General features: G+C 44.3%; 1 protein-coding gene across 4 annotated transcripts in view; it reads left to right on the forward strand.

Moving 5' to 3' along the window:
- Positions 1-18867, forward strand: part of LOC143928330 (histo-blood group ABO system transferase 2-like) — a 48524-nt gene that overhangs the window by 25340 nt on the left and 4317 nt on the right. Inside the window, exons 2-3 of one of the 4 annotated variants that reach the window (XM_077453183.1) lie at positions 649-761; positions 13613-13741. In XM_077453183.1, the coding sequence (XP_077309309.1) occupies positions 673-761; positions 13613-13741 (218 nt within the window). In that variant the 5' untranslated portion in view covers positions 649-672. Of the gene's footprint in view, positions 1-571; positions 762-13612; positions 13742-18867 lie in introns of all 4 variants that reach the window. The other 3 variants (XM_077453182.1, XM_077453180.1, XM_077453181.1) reach the window with 3 other exon arrangements.

Here is an 18867-nt window from a genome sequence, read left to right on the forward strand (position 1 = left end):
ATTTTTACGGCTCAACATAGTGTTGTACGTCCCCGCGTTCTTGACGGTCAGAATTTGGTGTGACCGTGTGTAGGCAAATCAAGCTTGAGCAGAATTCCGTCAGAATTCCGTTCGGAAAAAACATCCAAGGCTTTTCTGATGAGAATTCCGATTGTGTGTACGTGGCATAACACATCAGCATCTGACCAGATCTTCATTGGTCTGATGCACCTACCTACATGCCGCTCCAATCAACTGCGTTTTTGCTCCCTAAGCAGCTATGGTAGTGTTTGGAGCAGTATGCTGGAGAGTGTGTATTTTAACCCTTGCTGCAGAATTTAGCAACTACAAATGCCCAACCAGCAACATATATAATACAGTATAAGCAGCTTGACTGCATTATAGTCATAAATATAGAATGCTATGCAAATTATTTTCACCCTATGTACTCGGCTGCTGGACCGAATCTCTACTAGTGTGAACAAAAGAAATTCGAAGTCATTTTTATTATCATTTGTATTTTTTTTAGCTAATGTTTTAATATAGTACGTTACTATATAAGTTTTTTTTTTTTTTTTTTTTTTTTTTTAAGCTAATTTTCTGTTACCTTGCAGTTTATACAACCCAGAGAGTGTGTCTCAATTCAAACAAAAGATTGTCTGCTTACAGAAAGCAGATGACTGCTCACAGAAAATGGACATCTGCTCACAGAAAGTAGATGACAAGTCCACAGAATTGGCGCATTGTGAGAGGAAACTACTTGTGCATGATCTAAATGGAAGGTAGGATATAAAATATTTATGCTTAATGCAAATACATAATCGTAGATAGAATAAGCTCGCCATAAACATACAGTATCTTGAAAATAACAGCAGTAGTCAATGTCAATTAGAAAATGCCAAGCTGTTCTACTATACTATGAACACTGTAAGCCTCACAGTGGAACTGGAAGAGGGCTTGACTCAATGTGTGGTGCTGGGTTTCTCAAATCCTGATTTTTGAATCAGATTTTGATGATAACTTATGAGAATTGATGATAAATTGTGAGAGTCTACAGAATAAAATTAGAAGATTTGACTACAATAGACTTCTTTTGAAATTAAAGAATAAGTTCAGCTTTGGAACTTGTTACACGTTCCACCCGTATTTAGAGTGGAACATGCAACATGTTCCTGTTCCTGCCCCCTCTCCCTCAGATCCTCCGCTCCCTGTGACAGCGGGCAGGGGTTTTTCTCCCTTAACCCACCCACACAGCCACATCATTCATTCATAGATTCCTGAATGAACTACAAGTACAGTCTTCCACCGTGGCAGATGCGCTTGTAGTTTAAAGGAACTGCAGGTGCACTGATCAGCAAGTCTGTAGCTCATTCATACTGCGTACAGCTCTGAAAATTACACCCCGCATAGAGGTACAAATAACAATATGAATACAGCTGTTTTGCATAAATGTGAACAGACGTTACGGGATGATAAAGGCCAAGTACAATATATAAGTGAGAAGATGAAAGGCACAAAGGCTATGTTAAAGTTTATTGAAGAAAACGAGAATACAAGTATGAAGTCACAGATCCAAGTTGGCAAGTAACAAATATGTGGTGAATTAATATATTGAATAACATGTACAATCGGAATCTATGCAGTTATTAGTGAGTAAACCTAGTCTGTCAAGCAATAACCTGAGGTTAGGAATCAGTTTGTGTGTAAAACTTTTTATATAAAAGTAAATTACTCAAGTTTTAAGATTGTAACTTAAAGGAGAAGGATATCTTAAGGAGGTGAAGTAATAGTTCAATAAGAGAAGAGAGATGGGGAAAAGAAGGGGTGTTAGAGAAGTGGTGGGAGAAGCATGAGTGCCAATGTAGCCTATAAAGATCTGACTGTGTGTCATCATTAAAACTGTTTTCAGCATTAAAACAGACATACAAACAAATCTAGGTAAAATTAACAGTAGTTATAGTTTATAGAATGCTTTGAATCTTATTCAGAGAACCTTCAGAATTCAGGTTTTTATAGGTCTGAGAATATTTAAACAAGAACCAAGGGGGCCAGGTTTTGTGGTTTTGTGGTAGCATTCAGAGTTGTCAGTTGACCAAGCAATGGTCTCCTCCATCTCACAGATATCAATTATTTTATACAGCCAGTCCTGAATAGTTGCAACACGGGAGGATTTCCAGAAAAGTGGGATGAGGGATTTAGCTGTGTTCAGTACATGTTTAGACAATGAGTTCTTATGTTTCTTGAATGAAAAGCATGAAATAAATATGGAGCGGACAACATGTCGTATCAACTTTCAGCTTTGTCTCCGTGATCTGAGATATTATATCCTTGACCTTAGACCTGAATGGTGATAATAAAGGACACTGCCATCAGATGTGAAAAAAGAGTACCCTTATCGATTTGACAACGCCAACGGGTGTCAGGGGCAAGCGGGAACCAGGAATGTAGTTTCACTGGTGTGGCATACCAATGGTTGAGCAACTTATCTGCTATTTCCTGTGTTCTAGTACTGAGGAAGCATTTGTGAGTAAATATACATGCCCTTTGCCATTGCTTGTAAGACACAAACAATTCCATAGCTCAACTCACCAACCAGTCTGCTGATCAACCAAATTAACCCGTCTAACCGTCTGTTAAAAGCAGGGGTTTACTTAGCACACATTTGCAAATGCCTATGAAAGCTGCAAGGCCTCGTCACGGCACCCTGTGTTGCTTGCAGTCCTAACACTACAAATTTCTAAGTGTCTCCACAGTGTAAGCACATGCATGGAATGGATAGATGTGGGGCAGGTGAGCCTGGAGGCTGCCCCAGCCCCCTTAATGTAACAGGAGCCCACTGGAACCACATATACAAACAGTAAAAAAAAAACTGGCCACTGCCCACACCCATAACTGGCCTTCATAACTGGTCTGCTGACCAACCAAATTAACCTGTCTAACCGTCTGTTAAAAGGTAACTGCCTTAGCGCCTTAATATGGAGGGTGGTATTGAAATTAAGGATGAAAAGTCTTGAAGATGTCTCCTTGGGTCTCGGGCCAGGAAAATGTGGAGATCCGGGCCGCGTCTCTTCTCATCTTGTTGCGGGTGATGAGCTGTAGAAGTGCAGGTATTGGGGCAGGTGAGTGATAGCAATCAGACTGCTCCTTATGGGCTATAGATGAAGTAGGGGTGTAGGTTAACTGTAGAATATAGGGAGCTGAAGCCTGTAGTAGAAATCATTTGCAGAGTTTCAACTGGGGTTATCGAATGTTTGTGATTGGCTTCAGGCATCATCAGTTGTCCTGGAAAAGTGGACCCTGTTGTTCAGCGTACCTACTTGTGGGCCACTTGGGCGGGAGAATTTAATCTTTTCCTCTTTTTAAATTGGCGTTTTTGGAGAAGCAAAGGGGGATCGGGGGGGGGAGAGGCAGAATTAATTATTGAGTCCACTCTAGGTGGTCCACCGGTCCCAGTTGAAGTGAATGGCAGAATTCTGAGAGATCCTCTAGCGAAAGATAGGAGTATTGCCTCCCATTACGATGTACTAGTAAAGCAAACAGCACCAGGAATAGCTCAAGCCCCTCTCTCTTAGTTTATTCATGTGTGGATGTAAAGCCCTGTGATTTTTTTTTTTTTTTAGGTTTATCTGAGAGAGATCATGGAAAAGCATAATTGTCTCTCTGTTAAAAATGATTTGTTCATTTCTGCGGGCCTTATGCATGATGTTTTCCTTTTAGTGAGAAGTTTTGCAGACCGCAAATGATGTCGTATTGGAGACATAGTGTGCACTTCCTTTGTATGTAATGCTCCACCCTTCTTCCTGTGTTTTTGTACTTCCTGTGTCATCAATGGAGTAACAAGCCTCATGTAGTAGAGCACATGTATTCTAGATTGTAAGCTACAGACAATATAATTTTTTGACCACACAATACCACAGCCTGTTCATCTGTTTGTATCCTGTCATCTCCTGTAATCTGATGTTCTGAATAAAAACATCTTGTGGATGGAAATTGGTATTGGTGAGTTCAAGCTATCTGATGAGGATTGTCCTCAGTGATTATATCTGCTTATACAGGCCAGGCATAGAGGTCTCACAAGGGATAGATCGCTTCACAACAATTGGAGTCAGAATAGTCAAAATATGTATAGAATTCCCACAGCCTGCTGTGTATATAGTTGCCTGATCTGCAATCAAGCTCAGTGCCATCCGCCATCTTGTGAAGCACATGGTCGCACGAGTTTACTGCACCTCATGTGAATGTTAAAAACCATTTCTGTACATTGAACTGTTACCCCGTCCAGTCTAAGCTGCTCTTCGTCTTCTTGAAGAGAAAGTACCATTTCTTGCAAAAGCGTGAAAAATGTCTAGACAAGACTCTGAGCACCCTTCTGTAGCTGAACCAACACAGATTCATCATGCCTCTGAACCCACAGATGTACAGGGAGCAGACTCTGCAGATATTGCTGAACAGAGTGTAAGACCGAAATGTACAATAAAACCTACACAGAAACTCAGAGAAAATTATGAAACCATTAGAGATGAGTTTTCCAGCAATCCGTCAGACATATGGGACTGGACTTCACACTGCATGTCAGTTTTGTCACACTTGAATGATGAACCAGCTGAACGAAGAGACTCATTAGATCACTTATCTGCTGCATACGAATGCCACCAGCGGCTGTTTGCAAAATGCAAAGCTTTCTTGCAGGACTGTAATATAGACGACTCTTCAGCAGAACTGACCAGGGCTGATGCACTAAATCAACAAAGGGATCTCTTAAGACCCATACACACTATCAGATTATCTGCTGATTTTTTCCTTCAGGTTTACCAAACCATGTAGTAGAAGGGCCTGCCTGATTGCATACACATTGAAACTCCTAAGGTTTGACCTCATATTATGTGGTTTTGGTAAATCTGAAGGAAAAACTCAGCAGAAAAACTGATAGTGTGTATGGGGCCTTAGTGCAAAAGGCCCAGTGTAAGGCAGAACTCAACATTGCTCAACTGCAGGAGACCGGATCTCAGAGATCCACATCAACCAAGTGCACGGCACGTTCTTCTAGATCCTCTCGCTCCAGAAGTTCAACGTTAAGCGACAAGCTAATGGAGGCCCATGCAAGTCTGGAAGCAAATAAAGTGCGAAGCTCCTTTACCAGAAAGGAAGCAGAAGTAGAAACGCAAGGCAGCTCACCATGCAAACATGGTAAATCACCAAGCAGAGATGGAAGCTCAGAGCAAAACTTGTCAAGCAGAGCTGGATGCTCAAAGAAAAGGCTAAGAGTTCTCGAACAAGCGATGGGAGAAAGTGCTAACTCAGACTGGTCCATCCGAGCAGAACTGCAAGACCCAGCTGAACGCACCAGTGAATATGTACTAAAGCATAATGTTTGCAATGAAGTTATCGCCTGTATGTCTTACTAGCAACACTGTTCTGACTCTCAACACAGAGACCTCTCAGCTCCAAATGCCTAAGCTTTTTTAAGTCTACAACACAAGTGCATCTATGCAGCAAACCTCATCACCTCTTTATGACAACAAGGTGACCTCCAGTGACAAGCCGCAGCTCAAGCCACAGCCAGCACAAGCCTTAGGGACTACACCACAGTTAAACGCTCTTGCAACATCGATTTATCCTGGCAAACCTCACTCTACTTCACCAGAGAACTTTCACACCCGAGGGGTTACACAAGTTACTTTGGCACCGAAGAGTGAGAGACCAGACTTGAATGATATATGGTACACCGTGAGCTCATTAACACTACCCTCTCAAGGTTTGATGACTGTCCGGAGAGCTACAGGGCCTGGAGATCAACCTTCAAAGCTGCTATTGCTGGTCTCAATCTTAATACCAAGGAGGAACTTGATTTGCTCATAAAGTGGCTAGGGCCAGAATCTGCAGATCGTGTTAAGAGACTGAGAACAGTGCATGTTGATCACCCGGATGCAGGTCTTGTTGCTGCATGGGTAAAACTTGAGCAAGCCTATGGTAGCTCTGAAGCAATAGAGAGCGCTATATTCAAGAGACTACAAAACTTTCCAAAAATATGGAACAAAGACTATCGCAAGCTCCAAGATCTGAGTGACCTTCTCATGGAACTGGAGTTGGCAAAGACAGGCCCATGTCTACCTGGACTAAGCTTCCTGGACACTGCTCATGGTGTCTATCCAGTGGTGTCTAAACTACCATATGACCTGGAAGAGAAATGGGCACAACAGGGCTCAAGGGACAAAAGAGACTATAACGTATATTTTTCTCCATTCGGATATTTTTGCAGGCTCATCAGTGATCAAGCCTGGACAAGAACCGATCCCAGCTTCAGCTTCACTGAACCCAACTTGCCTGCTTCATCGTCATCATCATCTTCATTAGGGTATGACAACATAGCAGCTAAACGTAGAGACTTTAATAGAGCAATATCTGTTAAAAGGACAGACATCTGACCACCTGTATCCTCTCCCGCTCACCATAGCAATTTGGATGACAGAGATAAAGACCTTATTCATCAGTGTCCTATCCACAAGAAGCCTCACCCCCTAAAGAAATGTTGTGGGCTTAGGGCAAAGACATTACAAGAGCGCAGGGAAATTCTTCAGAAACGTGGAATATGCTACAGGTGCTGTGCTTGTTATAGATATTTTGCTAAAGACTGTAAGGTTGTCATTAAGTGCACAGAATGCAGAAGCGACAGACTTGTTACAGCTATGCATCTGGGCCCACCCTCAGACAATTCACAGCAGCCTCCTACCTATAGCCCTGTCTCAAGTCATGGCAGAGAGCAACAAGGTCATGCTCCAGCCACACCTAACATTTCTTCTTCATGCACAGAAGTCTGTGGGGAAGGCTTAGATCACAAATGCTGTGCTAAGATATGTCTAGTCAAGGTATACCCGAAGGGTTGACCCAAGGAAGCTATGAGGATGTATGCCATAATAGATGAACAGAGCAACAGATCCCTGGTTAAGCCTAAATTCTTTGAGATCTTTAGTATTTGTATTCTCTCAAACCTGTTCTGGTCGTGAAGAGACCTTCGGTAGAAGGGTCAATGGGTTCATGGTCTCTCATATCAATAAGGGAGAGGGCATACCCTTACCAACATCAGTGTGACCAGATACCAGACGAAAGGGAAGACATTCCTACTCTAGAGGCTGCATATCACCATCCTCACTTGAGGCACCTTGTTAATGAAATTCCTGCAATGGACATGAATGCTGAAATATTAATCTTGCTAGGAAGAGACATTCTCAGAGTACACAAAGTACGCAAGCAGTGCAATGGACCCGATGATGCCCCTTACGCACAAAAACTTGATCTAGGCTGGGTAATCGTGGGCAGTGTATGCTTGGATAGAATGCGTACATCATCCGAGATCCACTCCTTCAAAACGTACATGTTAGGAAATGGACATGCATCCCACTTCAAACAGTGCCCTCGCCATTACAAAGTAAAAGAGAAGCCTCTCGACATCATCCAAGTACCAGATGTCACTCCTAACCTTTTGTGATGACAACCTAGGTACCACAGTGTTTTGTACTACAAGCGATAACAACAAAATATCCTTGTCAGTCGAAGACAGAGTTCATCAAAATAATGGACAAATAATTCTTCCAGGATGAGTCTAACAGCTGGGTTGCACCATTACCTCTTCGTGGGGCAAGGGTTAAACTCTGAAACAATCGTGAACGGGCTCTATCCAGATTCAACTCGCTTCAACGATCACTAAAGAACAGGCCTGAAATGAAGAACAATTTCATTGCTTTTATGAAAAGGATCTTTGACAATGATCACGCTGAACCAGCTCTACCACTTCAAAGACACTATGAGTATTGGTACCTGCCTTTCTTCGGAGTGTATCATTCATGTAAGCTAAAGCAAATCAGGGTAGTATTTGACTCCAGTGCTAAGCATCAAGGCGTATCCCTGAAAGTGTCTTGAACTTTAGTTGACATATCCTGAAGCCTTGATTAAGAGTTATTGTTATTGCATTACATGCATGTTCTTTTATGTCTTCCAGCAAATTACACTGTTGTTATCTGCAGTTGCATCACTACCGTTCTGATGTATATATTGGCATTTACCATGCCAGACGGGGAGTGTGCTGCCCCAATGGGGCATAGAATTTATATATATATATATATATATATATATATATATATATATATATATATATATATATATATATATATATATATATGTATATTGTTTTCCTAACCATTTTTCTATGGATGTTTATATTTAGTTCACATGCTGCCATCTAGTGACCTTTTGTCGTAATGCTTGTGATCTCTATTTTGCCCTACAACCCCACACCTTTTCTTTGGAAGCCACTAAAGTGGGCTTTGTTATCTCCCTGTTGACTGGTGAACCCCATGCCTGGGCACATCACCTTCTGGAACAAAAGGCCGAATTGTTAAACAACCTCACCACATTCTTTGTCGCTATGTCACAACTTTATGAGGACTCCCAGCTGACTTGCACTGCTGAGGCTGCATTACATGCACTTCAGCAAGGCCTCATAGTGGCAGAGGACTATGTGGCCGAGTTCAGGCGTTGGAGTTCTGATACCAATTGGAACAATGCGGCCCTTCGTTGTCTATTTCCAATGGACTATCTGATCCTCTTAATGATGAACTGGCATGAGTAGGGATACCCCAATCCCTGGACGAACTTATTACTTTGTCAATTCAGATCGACCGATGCCTAAGGGAACGTCGCTCTGAAAAAGTTCCATTGGTCAATATCAGCCAACTTGGATGCTACCTAAAGTTCCTAGTTTCTCCAGCCAGACTCCTCCCGCTCCAGTTTCTCTGGATTCCTCCGAGCCCATACAGTTGGGTTTGCTTCATCCCTCTCTCACCACGGAGGAATGACAGCACAGACGAATCAATAATCTCTGTATGTACTGTGGGGAACCTGGGCATTATGTGAGGTCTTGTCCTGCAAAGATGCATAAGTGCCTCTAAATCTCTTCAATGCATGTTTCTGCCTTACCTAACCAAGCCTCTCACCTTGCTCTCCTCATCATGTTAAAGCACCCAGGAAAAAGTATCCAGGTATTCATCATAATTGATTCTGGAGCCTGCAGCTGTTTCATAGACTTGACGTTTACAGCCAAACACCTCATTCCACTTGAACCAAAGATCTGTGGACTAGCCGTACATCTTGCTGATGGCTCTGTCATTAAATCCGGTCCGGTCACACAGGAAACTTTCCCTTTGCTGGCTATCATTGGTTCTCATCACCAAGAGTTTTTACGCCTAGATGCCATTTCATCACCTCTGTTCCCCATTATCTTAGGTATGCCCTGGCTGCAGGCCCATAATCCCCACATCAACTGGGCCACTGGAGAAATCAAATTTCCTTCAAGTTATTGCCAGCAACATTGCCTGCAAGAGACCTCAGTCAACCCCTCACCCTTGCTTTGCCTTGAAACAGATCCTGAATTACGGCAATCAATCCCAGTGGCATACCACCATTTTCTGGATGTGTTCAGTAAGAAGGGTGCAGAGACCCTTCCTAACCATAGATCATACGACTGCCCTATTGAACTGTTACCAGGGGCTGAGGTCCCCTTCGAAAGGATTTTCCCTTTAACCGAGCTTGAGTTGGGCATGCTGAAGGACTATATTGATGACAACCTTAAAAAAGGATTTATTGGCCCATCTACTTCTCCGGCTAGCGCAGGCATCTTCTTTGTTGAAAAGATCATTCACTACGCCCCTGCGTAGACTACCGAGAATTGAACAAGATTACTGCCAAAAACCGTTACCCTCTGCCTCTTGTGCCAGAACTGTTTCAAAGACTGGGAAGCACAGTCATCTTCACTAAACTGGATCTCCTTGGAGCATACAACCTAATTTGTATTTGAGGAGATGAGTGGAAAACTGCTTTTTGTACCCGATTCTGGCACTTGGAATACCTAGTCATGCCTTTTGGGTTATGCAACGCGCCAGCCACCTTTCAGCACTTTGTCAATTACATTTTTTCGTGACTATCTGGACTTGTACGTCATTGTGTACCTGGATGACATCCTAATTTTCTCCTCCACAGTGGATGACCACCATAGGAATGTCCGAAATGTGCTAACCTGACTCCGTCAGCATGGCCTCTACGCCAAACTGGAGAAGTGCGAATTTGAACATCAGTGTATCCAGTTCTTAGGTCTGATAATCTCTGTTGAAGGCATTAAGATGGACCCCCAGAAAGTCACTGCCATCTTAGATTGGCCAGCTCCTGTGGACAAAAAGGGGGTTCAGCGCTTCATCAGGTTTGCCAACTTCTACCAGAAGTTTATTAGGGGGTTCTCTGCTATTATTGCCCCCATTACCGAAACGAACTAAACAAGGAACCCGATTCCTCTGGTCCCCCAAAGCGCAATCGGCATTTGAAGCCCTCAAAAAACTGTTCACTTCAGCCTCCATCTTGAAGCACCCTGATCCTGCCTTACTGTTTGTTCTTGAAGTTGACGCTTTGGAAGTTGCAGTAGTGGCTGTGCTGTCTCAATGGCAAGGAGCTAAAGCCCTACTCTACCCAGTTGCTTTCTTTTCCCGCACACTATCTACAGCGGAAAGAAATTATGATGTGGGAGACCGAGAGAATTTGGCCATCAAGGCCGATTTAGAAGAATGGCGTTACTTACTTGAAGGTGCAGCACATCCCATTCTGGTCTATACAGACCACAAGAATTTGGAATATCTGAGAACGGCTAAGAGATTAAAACCATGGCAGTCAAGGTGGGCACTTTTTTTCCTCTAGATTCTCATTCAATGTAACGTACAGCCAGAGTCGAAGAATACAAAACCAGATGCACTCTCACGTATGTTCAATGACTCTGAGAGGTCCACAATTCCATACACCATCCTTCCCTGAGGAAACTTTCTCTTACTAAAGGAGAATCTGATATGGCAAATCAAACAGGCTTCTGCTGAGGTTGCTTCATCTTCTGAAACCAGATTCCAGGCACAGGATGGCCTACTGTGGCATGAAGATAAAATTGGTGTACTTAAGGACTTAAGGGTGGCAGTATTGGAGCTCTGTCATGACCACAAGCTGGCTGGGCACTTTGGTGCCCTGAAGACAGCCGAACTGGTACAACGCACATTCTGGTGGCCTCAGGTGGTAGGCGACTGTAAAGGCCCATACACACGATCTGACCTTTTGAGAACAAACATGCAAATTAGCGGTTTTGGAGCAACATCCAACCGTGTGTACGCTCCATCGGACAAACTTTTTCGGTTTTCATGTGACTTTTGTTGGCTGTGCGAACGGACAAACTTTTTGACAATATAAGTCCGATGGAGCAAAGTCCGATCGTGTGTACAGAAAACCATCGGACTTTACAAACACGCATGCTCAGAACCAATGCCAAAGATCAGACAACAATACAGAAGTTGGCCAAAGGTGGCACTGGAGTAATTGAACATCCTCTTTTGAAGTGTCATCAGTACGTTGAAACGTCACTATGTTCATGTTTGTTGCCTAAAAAGTCAGACCATGTGTATGCAATACAAACTTACGGCCAATGTCCTTTGCACAAAAGTCCACGGGAAAGTTCGTACAAAGTCCGATCGTGTGTATGGGGCTTAAGAGTTATGTGGAGTCTTGTACTACTTGCTCCCGAAGCAAGAACAGCAGGGTAAAAGCCTGGGGTTTACTGAAGCCATTGCCCTTTCCAGAGAGACCCTGGAAAATTATCTCAATGGACTTCATTGTGGAACTCCCTCCAGCAGAGGGTTTTTCTACCATCTTCATGGTGGTGGACAGGCTGTCCAAAATGGCTAATTTTTTGCCCATGAAAGGAACAAACACCCTCTGCTGTGGAAACTGCAAAAATATTCATCAAAGAAATCGTAAGGCTCCATGGAGTCCCAGCCAACATTGTGTCTGACCGGGGTGTCCAGTTCACCTCCTGGTTCTGGAAAGCTCTGTGTCGGTACCTAGAATTGGCCTTCTCCTCTGCATACCACCCTCAGACGAATGGGCAAATGGAAAGAACCAATCAGACCCTGGAGCAGTACCTCCCTTGCTTTTCTTCGTTCTCACAAGATGACTGGGTCGCTTTACTCCCCATTGCCGAGTTTGCTTATAATAACTCTTCCCATTCTGCCATCAAACAAACTCCATTTTTTTGCTAATGATCCTTTTTATTTCTTGTATGTATGAGTGGGGATCTGTCGTACATCAAGATGCAGCGTCCACAAAAGAGCCACCTTGGGAAGGTGCAGCCTCACAGCTTTAAATATAAGAAGCAGAGCACAAAAAGATGTCAGCAACATATACAACACTATTAGAAATAAATAAGCATCTACTTACATTAAAGGTCAGAGATGTCAACATCAATTGGAGTCAAACAACTCTATTGTTGAAGACAAACCGGATGGAAAAGGTCCGGGATTCCAAGGCCATTCAACCACCCAATGCTTTTATAATTATTAAACCTCAGTGCTGAGGTTTAATAACTAAAGGTACATTAATTGTGTTTTACGCAGCAGCTGTTAATATAGCGATCAGTAACGTGGATATTTTTGGTATATAAGTTCACCCACACAGCCTTAGCCCAGAGCCAATATGAGAGTACAGAGCCAGCAATAGCAATGTCTGCAGCACTTAGGAACCGGAGTAGGAAGCATCGGGGGAGAGGCATAGAACACCACTTGCAGAGCTGTCAACAGTGATGGGAATAAAAATGGCAATGTGTTCCTGGGCATCAAGCCCCTTTTTTTTCAAGCCTTTTATTCCCATTCCTGTTGATAGCTCTGCAAGCGGTGCTTTGTTCTCTCTGTAAGTGGATGCTTATTTCATTTCCAGTAGTGTGTATATGTTTACTGTACACAGGTATGGGCAACAGAGCTGTCGGTAGTGTGTGCAGGAGTCTGACACCACACCCGTGATTTGCTGATCACAGGTGCAATACTTTGCAAGCTTCTGTTTTAAAAAATAATAAATGTACACTTTTTACCTGGGAAAAAATATGTGCATTTATAATTTTTTATGTAACAGTCCTCCTAACTTAAGCCCATTCCCTCTCATTAAGCTGTCAAATTCCAGCTGTTGGAAATTAGTAAACAAGGCACAGAAATACAGTATGTTAAAAGAGGAGTCAATTTAACCACATACCGCCTAGCCTATAGCAAAATGACGGCCGGGGAGTGGTTTAATTGTTGTGACTGGATGTCCTATGATGTCCTTCATAACATGCCACTTGTGCGCTCCCCTGGGGCGGCGCGAAGCAAAGTGTTCGGTGGTGATTGGTGGTGTGTTGCTCTCAAGAGGAGTTTAAATCGCCCAAGCAAATTTGCAGTTTCTTAAATCTGGAGTTTGCTCAGGTTTGGCAAATAAGCTACACAAGAGGCAGGCCCCAGGGACTAAAAAAAAGAAGCATATTCCTTCTCTGTCTGCTATGTACCTGTATAGCACAGCAGGTATAAATGATCATAAGAGTGTGAACATCACTTTATTAAACTCTTAAAAGGTAAACAAATGCTATATACTTAGTTTTTAGGCATGCATTTAGAGATTGGCCTGGAATTGTCATTTAAGTCAACTTCAACATGTCCAGCACTGGCAAACAGGACAACCAATATGACATTGTTAAAAGGAAGCTGGAGTACTGTTTTTTAATGTTGTTCTAATAGATTTTATCTGTCATTAGGAAAGCAAGTCTGAATGTTCTCACTTCTTGGCTTGCTCCAATCATCTGGGATGGAATATATAATTTAAAAACTTTAAATGCGCAACACAAGGACACCAGGATAGGACTGTTTGTATTTGCTGTGAAAAAGTAAGTATGAGTAAATATACTGGTCTTGTGAGAGGGAACTGCTTTTCGACATATCCTCCATGTGTTCAGCAATTACAAAAGGTATTAAGCAATATAAGAAAAGCAATGTAAAAAGTTAACTGTAATTCAGATGTTTTTGCTTTAATTTAAAGCTGTATTAAACCCAAAACAAAAAAATCATATATTGCAGTTTACCAGTCATGCCAAATTCAATCTTATTTTGATCAGATTACTAATTTGCCTGGTAGAAACAGAGGTATGATCAATAACTTACTATACGAGCGTATGCATCAATATACATTTTCCCATGTCTTTCTTGCTGGCCACATCAAAAAGTAATAATAATAATAAAAAAAGTTCAGGAAAAAATTTATCGGTGTATAACATGCACCAGTGTATAACACACACCCCAAGTTTAGGAGGGAATTTTTAAGGAAAAAAACTTTTAGGAGGGAAGTTTAAGAAAAAAAACATACATTTAAATGCCCATCAATGCAGCCTTATCAGTGTCCATCTGCAGCCTTGCATTGCAGCCTTGTCAGTCATTTGCAGCCTTGCATTGCAGCCTTTTCAGTCATTTGCAGCCTTGTCAGTCATTTGCAGCCCTGCATTGCAGCCTTGTCAGTCATTTGCAGCCTTGTCAGTGTTGTTGCAGGCTTGCTGTTTAAAAATGGTGCCACCCAGAGGTACAGATAGGGTTGCCACCTGTCCGGGATTCACCCGGACAGTACGGGTTTAGAGTAATTTTGAATCACGTGTCCGGGGCTCCTGCCGCCTGGAACCCGGACACATGATCCAGACCGCACTGTGGCTCAGAGTTCCATCTGTTCAGCTGGGGGCCGGGCAGGAGCATTACTACAGGTTATTATGCTACTATAGCTGTTTGGACAATTTAGTCAGTCTGGACCCCACTTCTATAGTATCCGCCGGGGAAGGTAATTGTCGGGAACCGCAGCTCACATGCCTTTGTCAGAGAATGCACAGGTCAGAAGAGGTGCCCGGCCAGCAGACACTGAGGACACTCAAACCCGGACAACTTTACAGACGAGGAGACCGCTATAGACGAAAATGTCCGGCCAGCAGTGACCTGCCAGTGTTCGGGTGTCAGTGCAGGATTGGAGGACAGCGCGCTGGATCAGGGATATGAGCTTCATGATTGGCCGAGCAGTAGGTACAATATGTAGTTTATCACACAGACAGCTGACCGGGAAAAGACCGTGCAGGAGACCAGCCGCAGCATCTGCTCCTTCCACACTACTGGGCTGGGTAAGAAATACACTGATCTGAGGAGGGAGGGGGGAGAGGGGGGAATTCTTAGAATTCTTTGCTATCACCTCTGTGTTGTGATGATCGGGAGTCAGGGCTGGTGCCAGCATAATACAGTGTCCTGTATATGAGAGAGAATGGTGTGTCCCCTCCACATGTCCTCCCTGTCACTCTGCCTGTCCCCCTCCCTGTCACTCTGCCTGCCCCCTCCATGTCACTCTGCCTGCCCCCTCCATGTCACTCTGCCTGCCCCCTCCATGTCAATCTGCCTGCGCCCCTCCATGTCACTCTGCCTGCGCCCCTCCATGTCACTCTGCCTGCGCCCCTCCATGTCACTCTGCCTGCCCCCCTCCATGTCACTCTGCCTGCCCCCTCCATGTCACTCTGCCTGCCCCCCTCCATGTCACTCTGCCTGCCCCCTCCATGTCACTCTGCCTGCCCCCCTCCATTTCACTCTGCCTGCCCCCCTCCATGTCACTCTGCCTGCCCCCCTCCATGTCACTCTGCCTGCCCCCCTCCATGTCACTCTGCCTGCCCCCCTCCATGTCACTCTGCCTGCCCCCCTCCATGTCAATCTGCCTGCCCCCCTCCATGTCACTCTGCCTGCCCCCCTCCATGTCACTCTGCCTGCCCCCTCCATGTCACTCTGCCTGCCCCCCTCCATGTCACTCTGCCTGCCCCCCTCCATGTCAATCTGCCTGCCCCCCTCCATGTCACTCTGCCTGCCCTCTCCATGTCACTCTGCCTGTCCCCCTCCATGTCACTCTGCCTGTCCCCCTCCATGTCACTCTGCCTGTCCCCCTCCAAGTCACTCTGCCTGTCCCCCTCCATGTCACTCTGCCTGTCCCCCTCCATGTCACTCTGCCTGTCCCTCTTCATGTCACTCTGCCTGTCCCCCTCCATGTCACTCTGCCTGTCCCTCTCCATGTCACTCTACCTGTCCCTCTTCATGTCACTCTGCCTGTCCCTCTCCATGTCACTCTACCTGTCCCTCTTCATGTCACTCTGCCTGCCCCCCTCCACCCTGTCACTCTGCTATATATATATATATATATATATATATATATATATATATAATCATACACCCATGTGTGTTTGGGCTTTGATTTGGGGTGTAAATTTTACCCCCAACCACAAGTGTAAACGGAGTCGTAAAGCACTCTGAAGAGTGATCCATAGCGGATCATGTTTTGAAGGTATTGACAGGTGGTGAAGAAGAGTTATGTTGCCTCCTCATCACCTGTTTTAAATCCCTAAAAACCCTTGCCATTGTGCTGTAGCCATGTGCATTGCACACGGTTATAGCGCAGCCCCATTCAGGTGAATGGGTTGAGTTAAGCAAGCGCAGGGCCATGCACCACTAAAATGTTCGGGTTTGGCTTGAAGAAAAGGTGGCAACCCTAGGTACAGAGCAGATGTCTTCCTGCCCTAGGGTGACAATTCTCACTCACTGTACAGTATATTTGGATCCTACAACAGAAAGTATTAGGACTACAGAACATATTCTCCTCAGCTCCATAATATGGGGGAGGTGGTCTGCAGTCCACGAAGATAACTGGGAACAATGCTAACTGAAAGAATCAGTAAAGGCAGAGTGCACAGGAAGTTATTAGCTCACAATATTTTTGGCAGGATTACCGGTATTTTTTTGAACTTTTGGAACATTTATTACAAAACGCTTTCAGTAGTAGAGTATAGTTAACAAACCAAAGGTGAACAAATAAAATTTATTCATTATTGGGGGTTTTCATACACTTTAACCACTTGCAGAAGAGCAGCTTAACTATTACTGCTGGCCAACGGTTTTATTGTTCCCCTGCCATGTACCCGTACATTGTGGAGGAACTTCTTGGTTTACAGGCACCCCCTGCATCAACCACAGCACCAGTTTGTCTACAGGCTCGCAGCAAATGATTTGGGCTGTGAATCTGCTGATGGCTGTAGCCAATCACAGCACAGATTTGAGTATGTTAGTAAACACAATCCAGATCTGGCTGTTTTTTTTTTTTCTCTGACTTCACTTGCCATTCAAAGCTAAAATCGGGAAGAAAAGCCAGCCAGCCTGTGAGTAAAATAAGCATGCATATGCTTGTTAGGCACACAGTTAACCCTTTGATTGCCCTCCTGATCACCCCTGTCACTCAGCCAGTGCCATAGTACAGTGACCGTGTACAATATCATCCTTGATCTCTGTATTATGCCCTGTACACACGGTCGGACATTCCGACCACAAAAACCTTCGGATTTTTTCAGACGGATTTTGGCCAAAACTTGTGTTGCATACACACGGTCGGACAAAGTTGTCAGAAAATCCGATCGTTCAGAACGAGGTGACGTAAAACATGTAAGGCGGGACTATAAAGAGGCCAGTAGCCAATAGCTTTCATCTTGTAATTTATTCTGAACATGCGTGGCACTTTGTCCATCGGAATTCTCTATAAACGATCGGAAAAAGTCTGATCGGATTTTGTTGTTGGAAATTTTTTTCCATCTGAATTTCCGACGGAAAAAGTCCGATAGAGCCCACACACAATCGGATTTTCTGACAATATAATCCGATTGGACCTTTTCCGACCATGTGTACAAGGCCTTAGTGTCACTAGTGACATCAGAAAGTGTCAGATTAAATTAGCGTCGCTCCCAGCCAGTGTCAGTTAGCACCAGTCCCTGACTGCCCACCACCCTATCACAGTCACACTACAAGTCGCTTTTCACCGTCATTACTAGTATAGTTTCTGTATCCTGTTTATGATCAGAACTATACTAATGGTATAGTGACCCCAAAAACGCAGTGTTAGCAGGATCACCTCAATCACTGCCAGCACATGCAGCATGATGCAGAATACATTTTGGCCTACATTTACAAAGAAAATAGATTTTATTGGATATGTTTTATAACATCTATGTATGTGAAAAATATGATACATTTTATTTTCGTACAGTGTTGCATGACTGAGCAATTGTCAGTTACAGTAGCATTGCCAGTTACTGTAGCACAGTGCTGAAGAGCAAAAAATGGTCTGGTCATTATGGGGTTAAAACCTTCCTGGAAGCCAAGTGGTCAATTTGAGGGACATAGCCTTTTGCATATCTGTAGCTCCCTCTACCTAGGTAGGTAGGTAAGAGCAGGTCAATTTAGGCAGGCCTAGCTGTTTTGATCTGTGTGGGCTGGGAGTGGCTCAGGGTAGGCTGGTGACTCACATATAGCATCACTTCTCAGATACCTCCCTCTGGCTTCTAGAAAATTCTCGAAGAAAGGAGGGGAAGAGAGGTGGAGCTGTCTGGGTGTTTTCTAAGGAGCCCTAACCAATCTCCAACTCACATTGACAGGGGCAAGGCCTTCTTAAATACCTAGAGTCAGCCCAGCTGGGGAGAAGTTGTCGGGTGAAAGAACTGCAGATGGAGCACTAGGTTATTGGGGGCCCTTGAGGGCACTCCCCATTCTGGGGGGGGTGACCTTGGGCCTGGGGTTTGAGTGCAGGACAGAGCCCTTCTGGAAATTATGGAGGATGCGGTCAGGAGGCACAGAGAGGAACCAAAGAAGACAACAGGAGCTAGTGTTGCCAGACAAGTCTTCAGGAGGGAACCACCGGTGTGTGAGCAGCCAGGAAGGCTAGTGAGTGACATGTGCTATCAGGAGTGCTGGAAATGCATGCCAGAGAGGGCTGAGAGAAAACAGCCAGAGCTGGGTGTGGAGCCTGTGAAGATTGCAATGTCACAGGCAGTGGAGTTGGGCACCTGTAGCCAGGAGGGCTGGCAGGGACTGGAGAGGGATTTCTGGGAGCAGTAGTCCACCATAGGACAGCTCACTAAAGACTTCCTATTCTATTTTTCTTCATTACGAAGGGACCTGTGGTCCC

This window comes from Lithobates pipiens, unplaced genomic scaffold (assembly GCF_037356315.1).
Source record: "Lithobates pipiens isolate NorthernLeopardFrog02 unplaced genomic scaffold, aLitPip1_a1.2 Scaffold_23, whole genome shotgun sequence".
NCBI classification, from domain to species: Eukaryota; Metazoa; Chordata; class Amphibia; order Anura; family Ranidae; genus Lithobates; species Lithobates pipiens.